Source organism: Blennius ocellaris, assembly GCF_963422515.1.
Source record: "Blennius ocellaris genome assembly, chromosome: 23".
In the NCBI taxonomy this organism is placed as follows: domain Eukaryota; kingdom Metazoa; phylum Chordata; class Actinopteri; order Blenniiformes; family Blenniidae; genus Blennius; species Blennius ocellaris.
This window is the reverse complement of record NC_137672.1, coordinates 13,845,823-13,862,053: the sequence shown is the minus strand read 5'-3', so window position 1 is coordinate 13,862,053 and position 16,231 is coordinate 13,845,823. Positions and strand designations below refer to the sequence as shown.

At 45.0% G+C, this 16,231-nt stretch overlaps 1 protein-coding gene across 1 annotated transcript in view; it reads left to right on the top strand.

Moving 5' to 3' along the window:
* The first annotated feature begins 742 nt into the window (after positions 1 to 742).
* The window catches only part of dennd4c (DENN/MADD domain containing 4C), a 30,975-nt gene continuing 15,486 nt past the window's right edge, over positions 743 to 16,231 (top strand). The window contains exons 1-3 of the mRNA XM_080519296.1: positions 743 to 975; positions 11,259 to 11,569; positions 15,978 to 16,230. Of these exons, the coding sequence (XP_080375422.1) occupies positions 11,271 to 11,569; positions 15,978 to 16,230 (552 nt within the window). The 5' untranslated portion in view covers positions 743 to 975; positions 11,259 to 11,270. The remainder of the gene's footprint in view (positions 976 to 11,258; positions 11,570 to 15,977; position 16,231) is intronic.

The following is a 16,231-nucleotide window of genomic DNA, read 5'->3' as shown; positions in this document are numbered from 1 at the left end:
AAAAGCATTAAATGTAATTTGTTATTTCTAAAGCCCTTTATTGTGGTTGTCACTTCACCAAGTGAAAGGTGGGGGGCGTCAGAAACTGATCAATCCACATCTGCAAACATAATCAAGTCCCCATGGCACTAAGAGCCCCACACAGGAAGTGTAAACATCACCCCTTCACACAAAAGTAAAAAGTGATTCGAGAGCTTTCAGCGTCTTTCGATTTCTGTCTCGTCATTGGGTGTTGTATGGACTATAACTTACCAAATCGTGAGATACAATAGTAGGAGCTATTTTTAAATCATTGTGCAGGATCATGCTTTAATAAATGTCTGTGATGTGACTCGTGTATTTCAGTCACACTGGGCATAAACGGGCTTATTAAAAATTCATTCACATTTTTGCATGCTGCTTCATGATGGATGCAACTTCATTGGTTTGAAAAATTCAAAGTAACTCACATCCTTTTTTAAAAATCATAAAATAGACATAAATAATGATGCTTAAACTAATATATTTCTCAGGCAATTCTGAATCAAAAGTTTTCCTTGAAGTTGTACGGCGTTGCCTTAGTGTTTCATAGTGAAAAGGAGTTCCGGCCACCGGTGCGTTCACGTGTCGCAGCTTGACGCGGAGGCGGCCCGGACGGTGTGCTGTGTCTGTGTGTTTGTGCGCGCGGCCTTTCCTCGCGCTCCTCTGGGCGGGTCCAGCCTCGGAGCCGTTTAGGAAGAAAACTCAGCGCAGACACAAACATGGCGTCCACCTCCGCCGACAACTTCAGATGAAAAGTGTGGCGAAGAAGTGACCTGCAAAGTTTTCGGCGGACTGTTCTGTGCGGGCGTGTCCTTTTCTTCCTTTTAAACTTGTTTATTTATTAATTTTTTGGGGGATCCCCTCGCACCTCCTCAAAACACGGAGTAAATAAAGCGGCGAAACAGCAAGTTGCCTACATGTCAACATTGTCTCTCGCTGCAGTGTAAACAGCTGGTAAGTGCTCTAGTTTTCTTCTCGCGGCGTCTCGGAGGGAGTGTGTTTTTTTAGCACTTACTTGAAGCAGTTTTCGTGTTTTTCTGAGGCGACTTGCGCTGCGGTTAGATAAGGTCACACGCTGTAAACAACATTTTTTTTCTTCCTCCCCTTGCTTGTGCACTTTTCCACCGTGTTATCCAACCGCGGAGAGGAAAGGAGGGAGAGCCACGTATCCCAGCGTGTGCCACCGAGCACCGCGGGGGGTGAAACTTCTTTTGTTTCCACCCGCGCTGGTGTGTGTGTGTGTGTGTGTTTTTGACCCAGTTGTGGTTCGGTTGCAACAGTTGGAAATGTAACACCCCGCCCCGACTCCCGTCTCATCTCCGGCCCCCTTTCTTGACGCCACATTGCCAGGCTCAGCTCCCCGCCTAACCCTGCAGGTGTCTGCACCCTCCCTCCACACTGAACACCCCATATGTATACTTGCTATTGCACGATCTATCCCAGACCATATAGATATCTAAAAAAGGACTGAGTAAATTGCAATTAATTATACTCCTTTTGCATAATTTTTGACCAATCAGGAGCTCTACTACCATAGATACCCACCACTATAGTTAGACGAGGGCGTCTTGAGGTTGCATAGAGTGCAAGTAAACATGGCCCAGTCACACAACCGGTGTGAATTGGGGACAAGAGAAAGAGCACTGTTGTTTGGAAACAAATCATGTTGTTATCGCAGCACTCATCAAGTTTTCCTGCATGTTTCATCCAGACACTTTCCCCCCCCCTGATCATAGCCATGCTAATATGCTCTTTTTTGTTCCTGTATGTGTCTGCACAGCTGCAGTGCAAAGATGCAGCACTGGTGTATCTATGCTTCAGCAGTTGATGGTGTGCCAGCACCCCTGCCCCAATCGCCACACCACCGTTTGGGTGATTCAGGACATGCATGTGATGTTCCTGTTGTGACAGCCATGGCTCCAGTCCCAGCAGAGCAAGCAGCGTGGCACTTCCTCTTGTAGTATTGCGAGAGTCTTCGTACTTTCAAAGAGGTGCCGTCAAACAAAGCTGGCACAGGATAACGGCGTAATCGACGTTGTTGGTGTGGCGTTGAGAGCAACAATGGCATTATTTACAGAGTCCTTTGCCGCATGGAAACATGCGGCGAAAGGTCCTGTCATTCTTGACCTTGGCTCCGGCCAGATCTGAGAAGAGAAAACATTGGAGAGGAGCGGAGGAGGGAATGTTTCCTCCTGCGATCCGCCGCACGCCGGCAGGCTTAAAGTGGGTCACGGCTGCACTGTGGCTCTGTGTACATTGAACTTGCACTTTGTCACCTCGGGTCAGTCGACCAAAGGATCCGTCAGGTGACCGTGGACAGGAAGTAGGCTGGCCAGTGCAGCAGCAGGCTGTTGAGCAGAATGTGCGGTTGCCAAGATAAAAGTCAAATAGGGTTTTGATGAGTGTGGGAAAGGCTGGTATACTCTCTGCAGGGGTTTTTTATAACTTTGTTTGCACAATCCACAATAATATTTAAAGTACATTTGGTTGTCTGGTACTTTGTGAGGGGGAAAAAATTGTAAACAAACTTGGAATCAGTGCTTGTCAAGTTGTGCGGACAGTTTTAAGGATTTGTTGCTTGTTTGACCATTTAATTTAAAATGAAAATTAAAAAAAACGTTACCAACAGAAACGACAACTGAGGGGAAATGTGCCCTGGGGGAAAGTAACCTGTTTGATAGAATGTCTGTCTTCGTCATTGAGGACGGTTGAAAACATGGCGGCAACTGAAAGTGAAGGATGAGGCAGCTCATTCTTGATCCACGACCCCATTTGAAAGGTGTGTGTGACATTTTCAGATTCATAAGATATCATTTATCGTAAATGTGCTGCAGTGGAGAATGTGAATGAGTTACGTTTGCATGAAATGTACATTCATGCTCTGTTAATTCAAAAATGACAGAATTAAACAAAAAAAGAAGTCGTCTGAATCATGATTAATAATATAATAATCACAAATTGTAATTAGTTGCTGGAGCGTGTTATTTGGAAGAATACATGCCAAGGCTCAGAGCAATAGAAAATGAAATTGGGTTTTCCCCGAGGTACTCCAGTTTCCTCGCGCGGTCGAAAATCACACATTTGAGGTTAACTATTGAGTCTAAAACCGTGCGTAGGTGTGGACATGTGTGTTTGCCCTGCGTCCAGGGTGTGTCCTGCTCTCGGCCATTGTTAACTGAGATCGACTCCAGATCTCTGTTATCCTATATTTGCCATGGATTTATAAAAAAAAAAAAAAAGAATGAATGTTTCAGTTTTCGCTTTTGTGACTTCAGTAAGATCTGCGCTTCACGTTTTAACTCATTGATCCAGAGTGAACTGCAGGTTCAACTTGTGTTGGTGAAACTTTGTCTTAATACGTCAACTCTCCAGTCATAATTGTGAGCCAAAACCAATAGAAAGTAACTTATTCCTCTCCTCCGACCGTTGTACTGTGCTGTTCCATGATGTGCCGGCGTTCCAGCTTTCTGCCGTTGCAGGCCCAGTTAGTTAGTTAGTTAGTAAGGGCAATGAGTTTGCTCCCGTCTCCTCGGAGTGGAAAGAATGCTCTCTGTCCGCCGGGCTGTCACGCTTCAGGAGGGAGGCAGTCTTGTGACGTTTCTGCTTAACCTATGACTTTGCTCCGAGCTGCCTCACATCCTCTCAGGAAGTGTTTTTAATGGTAAAAAAAAAATCGGACATTTGTGCAAACTTTTACCTGTAGCGTGTTTCAAACCTTTGTCGCATCTCCTCTGTGTAATCTTCTTGAACTTGGACTGCCTGTTCCTGCAGGCTGCGCAACAGTTGCTTTTGACAAGAGCTCAGCACTCCAAGTGTGTCGCTTTCTTTTGAAAACGCACCTGCTTCTTGAATCAGGCCTTTGCACCACACAAACTGTTCTGAGGTTTTTTCTTCTATTTAATTTTCTCGATTGCCTTACATTCTGGCCTGGATATATGTTTGCCAAAGCATGAAATCGGGATTTGCTGCTTTCTTACTTAAATTGAGTGATCGCAAACAAGAGTGAAAAATGGCTACGAAAACCCTGAAAGGGATTTCAATTTTAATTCGGGTCTTTGTCGTCCAAATAATTCTTCTTTCAGGTTCAATGCCTGAATGACATCTGTTGTTAACGTGTTGAGAACATATTGTAACAGAAAAGTGTCATTAAAATGTGCAATGATGGATTATTTATAATGTGTAAAGACTTGACAGGTTTAATATGCTAATATTGACTTCTCCGACGAAAATAAATGATTAACCTGTGAAATATAGAACTTTCTCTAATTTATTTGACCTTCTCAACGTCATGTGGCAAATTATTGAGCGCATTATTGTGCTAATAATTGTTGCCGACCAGTTTGAACATGACCGATTACTTTACTGCTTTATTATAGCCATTCGTAGAGAACATTTAAGTATACCATTGTAACACAGCACTGTTTTGGGCTGTTCTGCAGACATCAGAACCAGTGAAGTGCAGAAGTGCGTTACTGCAACAACTTAGGAGTGAGCAAGTGGCTGCATGCTATAGCGAGTCCTCGGGTATGAGTGCAGACTAAAGTGTGCTGCAAGACGTGTAAAGTGGCAGTTTGCTTTGTCCGGACTCTGCCGACCAGGAGAGATGTTGTTAGCTTATGGATACGATACCGTTATCACCTCTCGCACACTATGAATAGCAAATATTGAAACGTTAAATAAGTTGGGGGGGGGGGGGGGGTTTGTATTTTGTATTGCTGATTTTGCACATCCGACCAAGCTGAGCGGTTGCTGCCATCGTAACGGACAGTTGAGATGAGTTAGATCCCGCTTTAACGCACACGCCTACTCGTAAGCAGACGTCGGCACGACGGCCTCTCGGCCTTTCCTGGAGTCGCGAGGCTCTCTGTGGTCGTCGCCTTGTAAGACGGTGGTTTCGTCACCTCGTTGGCACCATGTCCTCAGTCTGGTCCTCTGCAGTGACGGTACACTGCGATGACAGGTCGCGGGGAGGGCCACTTGGCTCCCCCGCAGCGACAAAGTGCCACTTGAAGCAGACGCCGGCGCTGCGAAAGGCTGATCCCAGTGTGGCTCTGCAGTCACCACTGGACCCGAAAAGGGCAGCGTGTGTCTTGACCACGACAGCTGGAAGAGGCGTATCTTTGCCTTTGCCATTTTGATTAGGTCAGTTGGCACCGCTGCTCTTTCAACAATGACTTCAAGTGCGCTGCCGTGGCCCTCTGGCAGCGCTCGCACAGTCGTCACGACAGAGACGGGTAGTGTGAAAGATCAGCCGGACCAAGTGTTTACAGCCACAGGCCGGTCTGCTCCAGAGTGTAGCGACTGCGTCCGTACGCACTTTTTTTTTTTTTAATCCTCGTGCAGTGTTTGCGTGTGTGTCATCCTCAGCAGCCGTTTGAGATGAGCTGTGGGTCGACGTGCGCGGCGAAGCTCCTGACGGAATGACGGGAGACAGACGCGGCACTGTCCACAGGCCGCCGGCACACACTCACACTTGTGCATGCGCACACACGCAGCCAGGCCCTTTCACCCACGGGGAGCGAGCCTCCAGGCTCTTTTGTGTGAAGGGGTGAGATCATTGTGGGGCAGGTCATTGGGGGGGGGATGGAGTAAGGGGTTCCATGCTGTAGACCCAAAGAGAGAAACTCCTCTTTCCACGTTGATTTCAGCCGCTGTGTGTTCAGTCCACTTTCCTTTCTAGGCGGGTCTGAATACATCGGTGGTACAAAGGAGTGACCCAGGTAAATGGCATCAACACATCTTTTGTAGTGAAGAAGTAGGGCCCTCCCTGGTTTTATTTGACCCAGTTTGAGGTTTCCCCAGCCCTCGGGGGGGCTGTGGGACTGTACAACAAACCTTTTGCACCGTTTGCAAGGTGCCGCCACCGTGGAGCAAGACTTTACAATGCCTCCTGGTCCTAAGACTGTTTTCACTCTGACTCATTAGGCTGGATTTTGAAGTGGGTCAGCATCTGTGACCCATCAGTCCACAGTTTACAGTGCTTTGTATACAGTCTTGTACCGTGTTGCAGTCGTGATTATTGAAGGATTATACAGTAGTGTAAATGGGAATAACTAACGGTGTATCTAGAATTGCCGGTATAACTGTCCAGCAATTATATCCTCAGACGTGCATTGTATAAAGTCTGAGTCTGAGTGAAGACGGCAGCGAAGGAGGAAAAACTGTTTGTGGATTTGGTGGTTTTAGTCCAGAGACACCTGTAATGCCTCCCAGAGGTCAGGAGAGCTAATAGAGGCTGTGCTGGAGGGAAGCAGGCTTCCATGCCGTCAAGGTGAGGATCAGCATTTTTTTATTTAGTTCTTTTTTTTGTCTCGCTTGCTGGAGCTTCCAGGTATTCTCATCTGTGCAGTGCAAAACGCTGATCTTCCAGTAACCCACACAAACCCATGAGCTGCAAACAGAAGTGAAAGCAAGAAATTGTCCTTCAGTGTAAACTTGTAGCATTGTTCATGGCACCAAAAGTAACGCAATAGGGATTCTGATAGTGTTGATATTTTCACATGTATGAGATCTCCAAAAAAATAGCCTTGGTAATGAATTAAACCTTGCTGAATTACCTTAAACCTACCCTGTCTTGTGTTACATTTCTCGAGGGCTTCCCTTTACCTGCTCCGCGATGTGATCGCAGAGCAGCTCTGAAGTTCTGATTTGATTACAGACAAGTACTGACACTGCTGTTCCCGTAACCACAAATCCTTCCAGCTTCCAGAAATCTCCCAGTCATTTACCAACACTGCTCGTTTCAGCTACGAGGTTCATAAACGTTATTTTCAGTAACGTTCCCGAACAGGTTTCTGCACTTGAGGTGGAAATTTGTAACAACAACCAGAGTAGATGTCTTGCTTTTGTTTCATGCTACTATTTTCTCACGTTCAACCAACGAGTACATTTTGCACTTTTGGAGTGAATACAGCAGATTCCATGACAGATTCTGTCCGAGTTTCACAGGAACGACATCGCCTGTAGCCACAAAAAGCTTGTGTGTATTTATTTTTTTTTGTCACGGTTTGGACTGACCCTCCTCTCGGCGTGTTCAAACCAGACAAAGACTGCGACACTTGATCATCGGGGCTCGGGAGTAACACAGGAACAGGTTTTCACTTGGGAAGGGAGGGGCCGAGCGCAACCTTTAGAGTCGGGGGCTCAAATTACAACACAAGACTTCACGTAGTGGAGGACTGGTTTTGCCCGACACTTTTCCCTGCCCATTTCGTAAGTTTTGAGATGTACCTCTTGGGGTTTACAGGTTTTTCCTGATCTTCTCGCCTGCTGCGTGCTTGTACAAGTAAGGCCAGCAAAAAAGAAATCCTTAATGTTTCGGCTTCCCCCGTCTGTGAACAATAGCTTTCAAGCTTGTGAGGGTTAATCCCATGTCAACGCCGCCGTTTATGGCTCCAAGTGGATTTTATTTGTTCGCCACACATAAAAGTGGACAATAAAACGAGCCCCGTCTGCCATTTTGTTGCGGGTGCATCTCGAAACTGAAGCCGGGGTTTGTCTCTGCGTCCTCTGGATCCGACTGCGGGCTGCGAGATGAACATGTCAGCTACTCTAAATGTACCCTTGAAAGACTCGGAGATCAGTTTTCCCCCGGCTCGTGGAGTAACAGTAGTCGCCGCTCAGGGTCGAGCAGCCGCCTGGCATTGTTGCGACTCGGTTGCCACGGCAACGCCACTATTTATCTATCACGGGCTGTCAAAAAGCGACATTTGTGTGGTTGTGGGGGACTGGTGGAAGAAAGAGGTCAAATGATTGGAGCTCCCACAGTTGTGGTCGTCAGTTGCTGTTCAGTCTCGTGGGGAAATCCAATCATTCATTTCAGTACTTGTGATCTGATGGTGATCCTCACTAAAGGTGCATGTCAAAGAGTCAGAGAGGTTTCTGGCAGTGTGTCAACTTGTGTCCGGTGTCTGTGTGAGTGACTGTGTTGCGGTTCCCTTTTTGTTGTGCAGAAGTGATATAACATCGCATATCATATACCGATCCTTCCCCTCATAGCAACTTGTCCACAACAAATAATGCACTGTGTAAAATGCTAATATGTAAACCTGATGTAGTTTGTACACTGTCCTACATTAAAGGGATGTTTAAGATCTGCTTCTGCAAAAATTTCTGTAAATGTAGGTTTTTTTGCGTGTGTATGTAAAATGTAAATAGCTTTGTTATCAAGTAGTTTCTGGGTATAAATAAATAGCGCTCGTAAATGTGTATATTGAAAGAGATGAAGTCCAGGGTCTGTGTTCAGTTCATGGATCTGCTGCTTTTCCAGGATGTCCTTTTCATATTTCTGATTTAATATTTGGGTCCCTGCTGCTACTCTGTGGTGAGTAATGGCCACGCTGTCATGATGTCACTATGACTTACAGCCTTTACAGTTTTCATACGAACGTCATTATTTCAGACAAAATCGAATGTCGAGGTTGGTGGTTGTGATTTTGCAGAGGAGTAGCCAAACATAAGGAAAAAAGGAAAAAAAGCTGGATATGGCTTGAGATCATTAAATATTTATTTGCAGTTTACCTTATCCTGATCTGATATTCTACAGTCTTATTATTTTGTTATAATATCGAAATATGCAACCAAATTCGACAAAATGACACTCTGGATATGGAAGTAGATGGAGAATGTCGAGGTGGCAATTTTACCTTCTTGGGGATTTTCAAACTTGTTTTGGTGCAGCGCTGGAGTCGCTTGAATTATCAGGCTGTTTTCTGCTGCACTGTATTGGTTGTTAGCAGCAGTGTCACTGTGCTACATAAGAGCACAGATTTCAAACCACGATCAGAGATTCCATCACAATTCTTCAATCTGACACAGTCAAAAATCAGTTTGTTCATAATGGATGCAAATATACTCCAAAACTACAGCTCATATTGTGACTGCTAAATGTAAAAAAGTGACTTTTTGCTCTTCATAATTCCATCTGAATAGGATTTTTGCTTCCGGGAATAGATGAAAAGTATCCCAATATACAGTAATTCAGCATAATTAAAATTTTTATAGTACTGATGAGCCGATGTGTGACCTCCATATTTAAAGCCGAGACTACACTTTACTGTTTAATTGTTAAAATATCATAATTCAAGATATGACAAATGGGTGCCAAGCAGATTTCAAATGGACCGCCGGACCTGTTCCTACACTGTGATTTATTTATTTTTTCTATTTGCTTAAACTGCTGAAGTGCAGTTCTTGGCGCATATTTAGTAAAAGTATGTGTGGTTTGTTGTAGAGCAGATATGGCCTGACAACTGCGATTTTTGCTTTTGAGCTAGATTTTGACCGATGAGATGTAACCATGGATACGTTGCAGTAAATTTCTTCAGAGCAACGAGTCTTAGCCCTGACGCTCCAATTTGCAGTTGTGCTTCATGAAAAAAATTTAATCTGGCTCCAGTCAAAACGAGGGCAGTTTTTAAAAGGAGTGAGACAGACAGGATTTTTCATTGTGTCGTGAAATAACTAGGCCACATCTGGAAGCGTTCGTATGAATTTGTATGTACAAGTACAAGCAGGGACAGAAATTTCAGGTACAAACGGTGAGTGTCCCGTAAAAGAGACGGGTGGCCATCGTCAAATTCAATGGTGATTCTTCACTCGAAGCGCCAACCGAACCAAACATGGGCAGATCTCACATCACAGTCCACCTGGTCGTCCGTCCGCTCTTACAGTCAGTGGAAACTCGAAGTCGCTCCCCTCTCTTCACGGATATGAAAGGAAAGTGGATTAGCTTTGCTGCTTGAGGCTGCACGATCTTTTTATTGGAGTGTTTTCCTGGCATTGTAATGACAAATGAGCAATCCTCTGGGCAAATCTCCAAGTGGAGTTCTTGAAAAGGTACCTGGACTTGAAAACTGCTCAAAGTCAGTAATGGCCCGTTTGTGCGCAGGCGGCATGCCGATCGCCACTCTGAGAACTAAGCTGTGTGTTGTGGCCACTCAGAAAATGGGATGAATCCTAAACAAACATTATTTATATTATTAGCTCATCATTATATCTTCCTACCAATGCATTCAGTCAATGTTTTTTTGTTTTTTTTAAATGGAAAGTGTGTCAACCCGCCCTCATTCTTAATGACATGGATGCAGCAGAGACGCGGTGAGAAACAACTTCACGTGTTTAGATTTGCCGCGTCACAACAATATAAAGTGAGCCGTATGAATTCATAGTGTGTTTAAGTTGCATCCACTGTGCTGCTATCGAATTCACACTGCGATGTCCGGGGCCGTCTGTACTCGCTGTGACTGTGCAGAGCACCTCCTTTTTTCTTTTTTCTTTTTTCCCCCCATCCTCCTGCCACAGCTGACTCACCGCTGGAAAAATTGAACTTCCTGTATCGGTCCTAAGGGCTCTTTTGAAGAAGAGGCGAGCTTTAAGTTGCTCTTTTCTCTTCAGACAACCATTTGCTTTGACGTTTTTTTGTTGTTGTTTTTTTATTTTTTTTTGCAGTTACAAATCAGTAAATCAAATATTGCCCTTTTTTTTTCCTCCTTGTGTTCACTGACCACATGCTCAAAAAGTGAACAGAGATGTCATTGAAAGTAAACTGGAGCATGGTGGCGCTGGAACTGGTTCGCTTGGCTGTGATCTGAACTTGGTGGCATGACTCATCGGTTTGAGAAAACATGAAGTTCTATTCAAAAGTCTATTGAATGCATTCAGTCAGGAAAAAAGCTTGGGGCTTTGCAATTTTAACCGTGGAAAATGGCCAAATTTTCCACGAACAAGTTTAAATCTCTGACCATATTCAAAGTGGGGTTTTTTTTCGGACTCCCCTTTGGTGTCTGCTTGATTAACGCTCCCCGTGGCATTTCCGAGCATTCCTCCGGCCTCGGACGCTCTTCCCCCCGGCTCTGTGCCGCCATCAGATCTTTCACCGGCTCCATGTGTTTGGAGCGGCGTGGTGATATACAGTGACAAGAGTGTGAATGTCGGGGGGGGGGGGGATCCAGTCCCTTCGTCAACCCCTCTCCTGAGTTCGTTCGCTTCACTGTGGGGCTGCAGTCTTAAAAGGATTCTTTTATGGCTTCGCCGGTAGTATTATTTAGCATTCTGTGTATGTTTGCAGTTGAGTCCGTCCCACTGTCCCACACTGAGATGTCAGAGCTTTGCTTCAAGCGTTCAGTTCCAGTATCTCGTCGGAGTCAGGCGTGCGTGTATGAAATTGTGGTAGAGATTCATTGACCTTATACGCAACGTTCACAACTGATTTCCTATCCTGTCACCTCTCCGCCTAGGTACATCCAGCCATGATTGAAGACAAGGGTCACCGCGTGACCGACTACTTCGTGGTGGCCGGGCTGACCGACAAGTCCACGCCCCTGGAGCAGGACCTGTCCGAGGCCAAGTCCAGTGGGCCCAAAGCGCCCATCACCGACCTGGCCGTCATCAACAAGTCAGCAGGGGAGGCCGTGCCCGAGGGCTTCACCTGCATCGACAGCACCAGCAGCGGCCAGCCAGCCAATCTCAATCATGGCAGTATCAAGAGTCCCGAGCTCTTTCTGTGCTACAAGAGGGCCCGAGGGAAGGCGCCGCTCATCGATGTCGGGTGAGTGAATGATTTCTCTGCTGTGAAACATCAAAGAGCAGCCTTTCCTGTACTTTGACCACAACCGGACGGTTCCAGGACAGTGTCGGTAATAAAAGGCATGCTTTTAATGACTGTCGCAGAAAAACTTTGCAGCAATGTAAGCAGAACTTGTTCAAACCAAGGAATCATTGATTTTAAGGGCTGTGTTCTAGAACCAATCAGGGAATGCTATGAAAGGATTGCTCCACTTTCACCAAACAATCTCGTGATATTTAAGTGTTAAGTGATTTTTTTTAAATCAGTGATTTCAACATTTTGTGATGAAATTGCTAGATATGTAATGATGTGAGGAGATTCCATTCTCCTGGTTTTAAAACTTCAATTGTTATTGTGGTTGTATTTTAGATTTCTACACTCACATATTTTTCCATGTTGCAAATCCATCTTGTGATTTAAAAAAAAAAGCGATTGAATTCAATTTGTGACAGCCGAGTCCCTTTACTTGACTTCAGCCACCAGATACTGATGCTGTGATTCACTACATGTAAGACATTATTATGGCTAATAGACTAAGGTAGAGGGATGCAATACAAAAGAAAAACATGTATTTAGATAGATGGGCAATTGTTGCACAAATAAAAAGGGTGAATTAAAGGAAAACCCTGACGAGCTTACTCTCTTGTTGAATTTAAAACCACTCACTCAGCTATTCAGCCAACATTTCTAAAATAAGTGTGTGTGTATGGTGACGGTGATCATTTATGCTCTGAACTCAGTAGTTCCAAGAGAAACCCCAGCTGGCTCAATCCACAGATCTTGCCATGTTCGTGCCACAGATATGAGTTTTGACGCCAAACAAAAAAACCCAAACTTCCAGCCAGGTCCCGGTGCTGCAGGGACTGACGTGTGCGTGGCCTCCAGGCTATAAGCAAGCCACCCAGCAGTGACGGCTCGATGCAATCGGCAAAGAAATAAAAAGCCAGACACGGGGGGGAAAACGGATGCAGCAACAATTTCCATATTTTCCCATCATTAGTCTGGACCGGCATCCTCCACAGCAGCATGAATATAAACCAGCCTGACATTAAGTTGCTCTGCCAATCGAGGTCACCATCTGTGCACGCTGGCCTGAAAAAGTTTTCCTTCCAAGCAGAATATTGCTTGTTGGTTTCATCGGCCAACAATGGATTTTCTCTCCATCGTTCAACTTTGACGATAAAACGTGTCCTTGGATCATGGATGGAAGTCGACCTGTTGAGCAGCTTTATAACCCTAACCCTCGTTCATCAGAGTTCCTACTCAGCCAAACCTCCAGTTTCTTCCTCTTACCATATAAAAAAGGGAACGCCATTGAAATCTACTTAACTTTGTCTTGTAAGCTGGAAGGTCTTACTCACCCCCCCCCCCCCCCCCGTAGTGCAGCCAGACCTGTAATCTATGTTTCATCATCAGTGCCGCATGGCCTCAGTGATGCAACTGCCCAGGGCAAATTAAGTTCCCCACACACCTAAAGTCTTTGTGTAAACAGCTTGTGTCTCCCACTAACAAACTGGAGTTTCCAGTTCCACGCAGCACCCGTCCTGGAAGATTTCCGTTTACAAGGTCGAGACTTTTTGAAGTTTTTATAAGCTTCATCTGTCTCCATGTCGGACTGCCTTCAGCTGTTCTTGACACGTATTTACTATATTTCATGGGTTTTTTTTAAGACTTCCCGAGACATGCATGAAATGCTCACGAGCTGTTTCCTTTAAGAGATTGTGCAATCCTGTTCAGTATGCAAATAGCTACACAGCAAGGAAGTAAAAAAAAAAAGAAAAAGCATCTACGTCGGTAGGTTTTCTTCAGTTTTTTTTTACCAGCTGTAGTACTAATATGTGTCCGTTGATGCATCAAATGAGTCTGAATGGTCAGTTCATAACTGTATCTTAAGAGATGGGCGACAGGTGAATGTTCCGGCTCGTGTTTTCCCTCTTCTTATCAGCTGAACGCGGAAAGAGCGACAGCGAACCTTGCAGGCTATAAATCCCGTACCCATCCTCCTGTCACGTGTGCTGCCCGTGAAGCATTCCCGACCCGGGGCTCCGGAGCGTTACCACTCACTGTGCCCATTAGGACGGCGGTTTTGTTTCCTAAATGAGAATCTGCTGGCAACTGTCTTCCCGGCCTCTTTAGGTTTGTCCGGCATCTCTTTTCAGAACAAATGGAGTGTTTCAGAACTGTTTTATATCTGCAACGGCTGTGAGAGATTTGGCGGGGGGGGGGGACGGTTTTAGTCTTAGGTTGAAGAAAGTAGTGAGAGCTGCTGGCCTCCCACGTGGCTTTGTCCAGAAAGAAAGAGAGATCATGGAGCATGATGCCATAGAACTGCCGCAGCCAAGCAAAGAAATACCAACCCCACCACAGCAGGGCACTTATTTCTCCCCTAACTGTGACATTTCCCAGCAGGGTTGCTTCAGGATACATAGGCGGGGTAGCAGATGATGCATGTTTGATGATCTATATATAATCGGTTTATTTTAGACACAAATGGATAGAATAGTCCTGTTAACGTCTCGGAATTCAATTTAGTCACCGAGCAAAAAAAAAAAATGTCCGAATCACGTCATCCGTTTGAGAGAAGCTCTGGTTTCCGTTCGGATCCAGTGTGAGAAGAACAAAGTCGTCGGCGCTGACCACACACTGATCCTCCTCGTAAAGCAGGAGAGACGGATTATTCTCTCTACGGAGCCACTTGAATGTCTTCTTTGTTGTTGACAGAAAAACAAATCTCAGATTTTAAGGTGATTTGTTAGTTTTGATATTATTTTTCACAACTTCAAATCACAATGGCCTCTTTCTTCTCGTTGATGAGTTCAAGTCATGTACACAATGTAATCCACTGCCCACCCTGATTTGTGCCATGTCTGATTTAGAAAAGAAAAAGCTTACATTGCGGTAATAACAGAAGATAATAACAGTTTAATGTGGTTCTAAATCCGATACGCCTTAAAAATGACCTCAGTCTGAGTGCCTCCCTGCATCCCAGTTTTATGTGATTGATTGAAGTGAGACGGCGTCATTGTGCAGCGGAGGAGGCGAGCCATCCAGATCACATTTCAACACTGTATGAAACGCCACATCCACAGTTCCAATCGCGCACACCTGTACAGAGGCAGCAGCCACGGCTCCACAAAAGGCCATTGTTAAAATTTCAGCTCTGATTTCACAACTTGAACATTGATACAGCGTTCTGTGTATGCCGGTCACTTGAGAGCTGTAGATTGTTCATAAAAAAGAAAAAAGAAAGAAAATTGTGAATGAGTATTAACAGGAGAAGAGATATAGCATTTTTTTTTTTTGGTTTGTTTTAAAAATAGGTGAGTTTGCATTTAAAACTACTCCGCAAGTTTGCAGGTTTAAATCCCACGCCTAACTTCATCGGCTCCTATAGTGTGTGTTGTTATGGTGAGCTGTTTATAGTTTTCCTCTCCTCAGACCTGAAGAAGTTTCAAACATTCAGATTGTTCTCCCAAAAGTTGTCCTTTTTCTGAATACACAATTGTCTGCATCCAGTCAGGAAATACAACGGTGACGGAAAAATAAACAAGACAAGGAACAGGATCGAGACAGTCAGGAATCTGTCTGCTCTGAGAGTTCTTCTTCAAGGAGGAGAAGGGAGCATGTAAAGCTGCTTTTCTACCAAAAGTATCTCGAACATTTAGTCTCGCTTGATTTTGTGTTTGCGTTTCTACTTGGGCCTGACGTTCCATGAGTATTAGGTAAATCATCCTGATGTTTAAATCCAGGAGGGCAATTAAGCAGAAGACTGAAGTCGTATCACAACAACTCCATAAAAACAAAGGGATCCTTGTTTGACAGGCTGAGAGCATCAGGAATGTTTATCTGCTTTTTGGATGGTGCTTTATTGTATTGTAACTGATTTAACACCCGGAAAGGAGATGAGCTCTTCTGGCATTTCTGGCCAATAACTGATTAATTTTCTAACTTGGAAAAAGTTCCTGGGAACAAAATGCAGCTTATATGCATCTTAAAAGGCTGATTTAGTACATTTACTCTCAAGGTAATACTAATATTGAATATTGGGGAAAAAAAACAATGTTCCAAGTGGACCTGTGACGAAGTGTAATACCCCTGAAAGTACCCCCCCCCCTTTTTTTTTGCTTTTATCCTGACTGGAGTCTTTTATATGCAACAAGTCTCTTTCTTTTCCGCTTCCTGTTACAAATTCCTGATTTGTTGTTGGCATTCAAGTTCATAGCTCTTTCTGTTTTTCTACTCTGCTGCGCCATTAGTATGCAAGTTATTTTCCTGTTGGCAAAGGAACCCTGTTTGAAAACGAAAAGCACTTTAAGTTACATTTCTGAAAACTAAACAAAGGCCGAAAGCAGCCAGACGTCGCCATCATCTGTTGTTCAATCTCTCGCAGGGTGTTGTACGAAGGTAAGGAGCGTCTGATCCAGGGCTGTGAGATCATCCAGGCCACGCCGTACGGCCGCTGCGCCAACGTCAACAACAGCTCCGCCTCGTCCCAGCGCATCTTCATCACCTTCCGCCGCGCCCCGCCGGTCCAGCCCCAGAACTCCCTGGCCGTCACCGACATTTGTGTCATCCTCACCAGCAAGGGCGAGATACCGCCGCACACCTTCTGCAAGGTGGAGAAGAACCTCAATGGCGGCATGG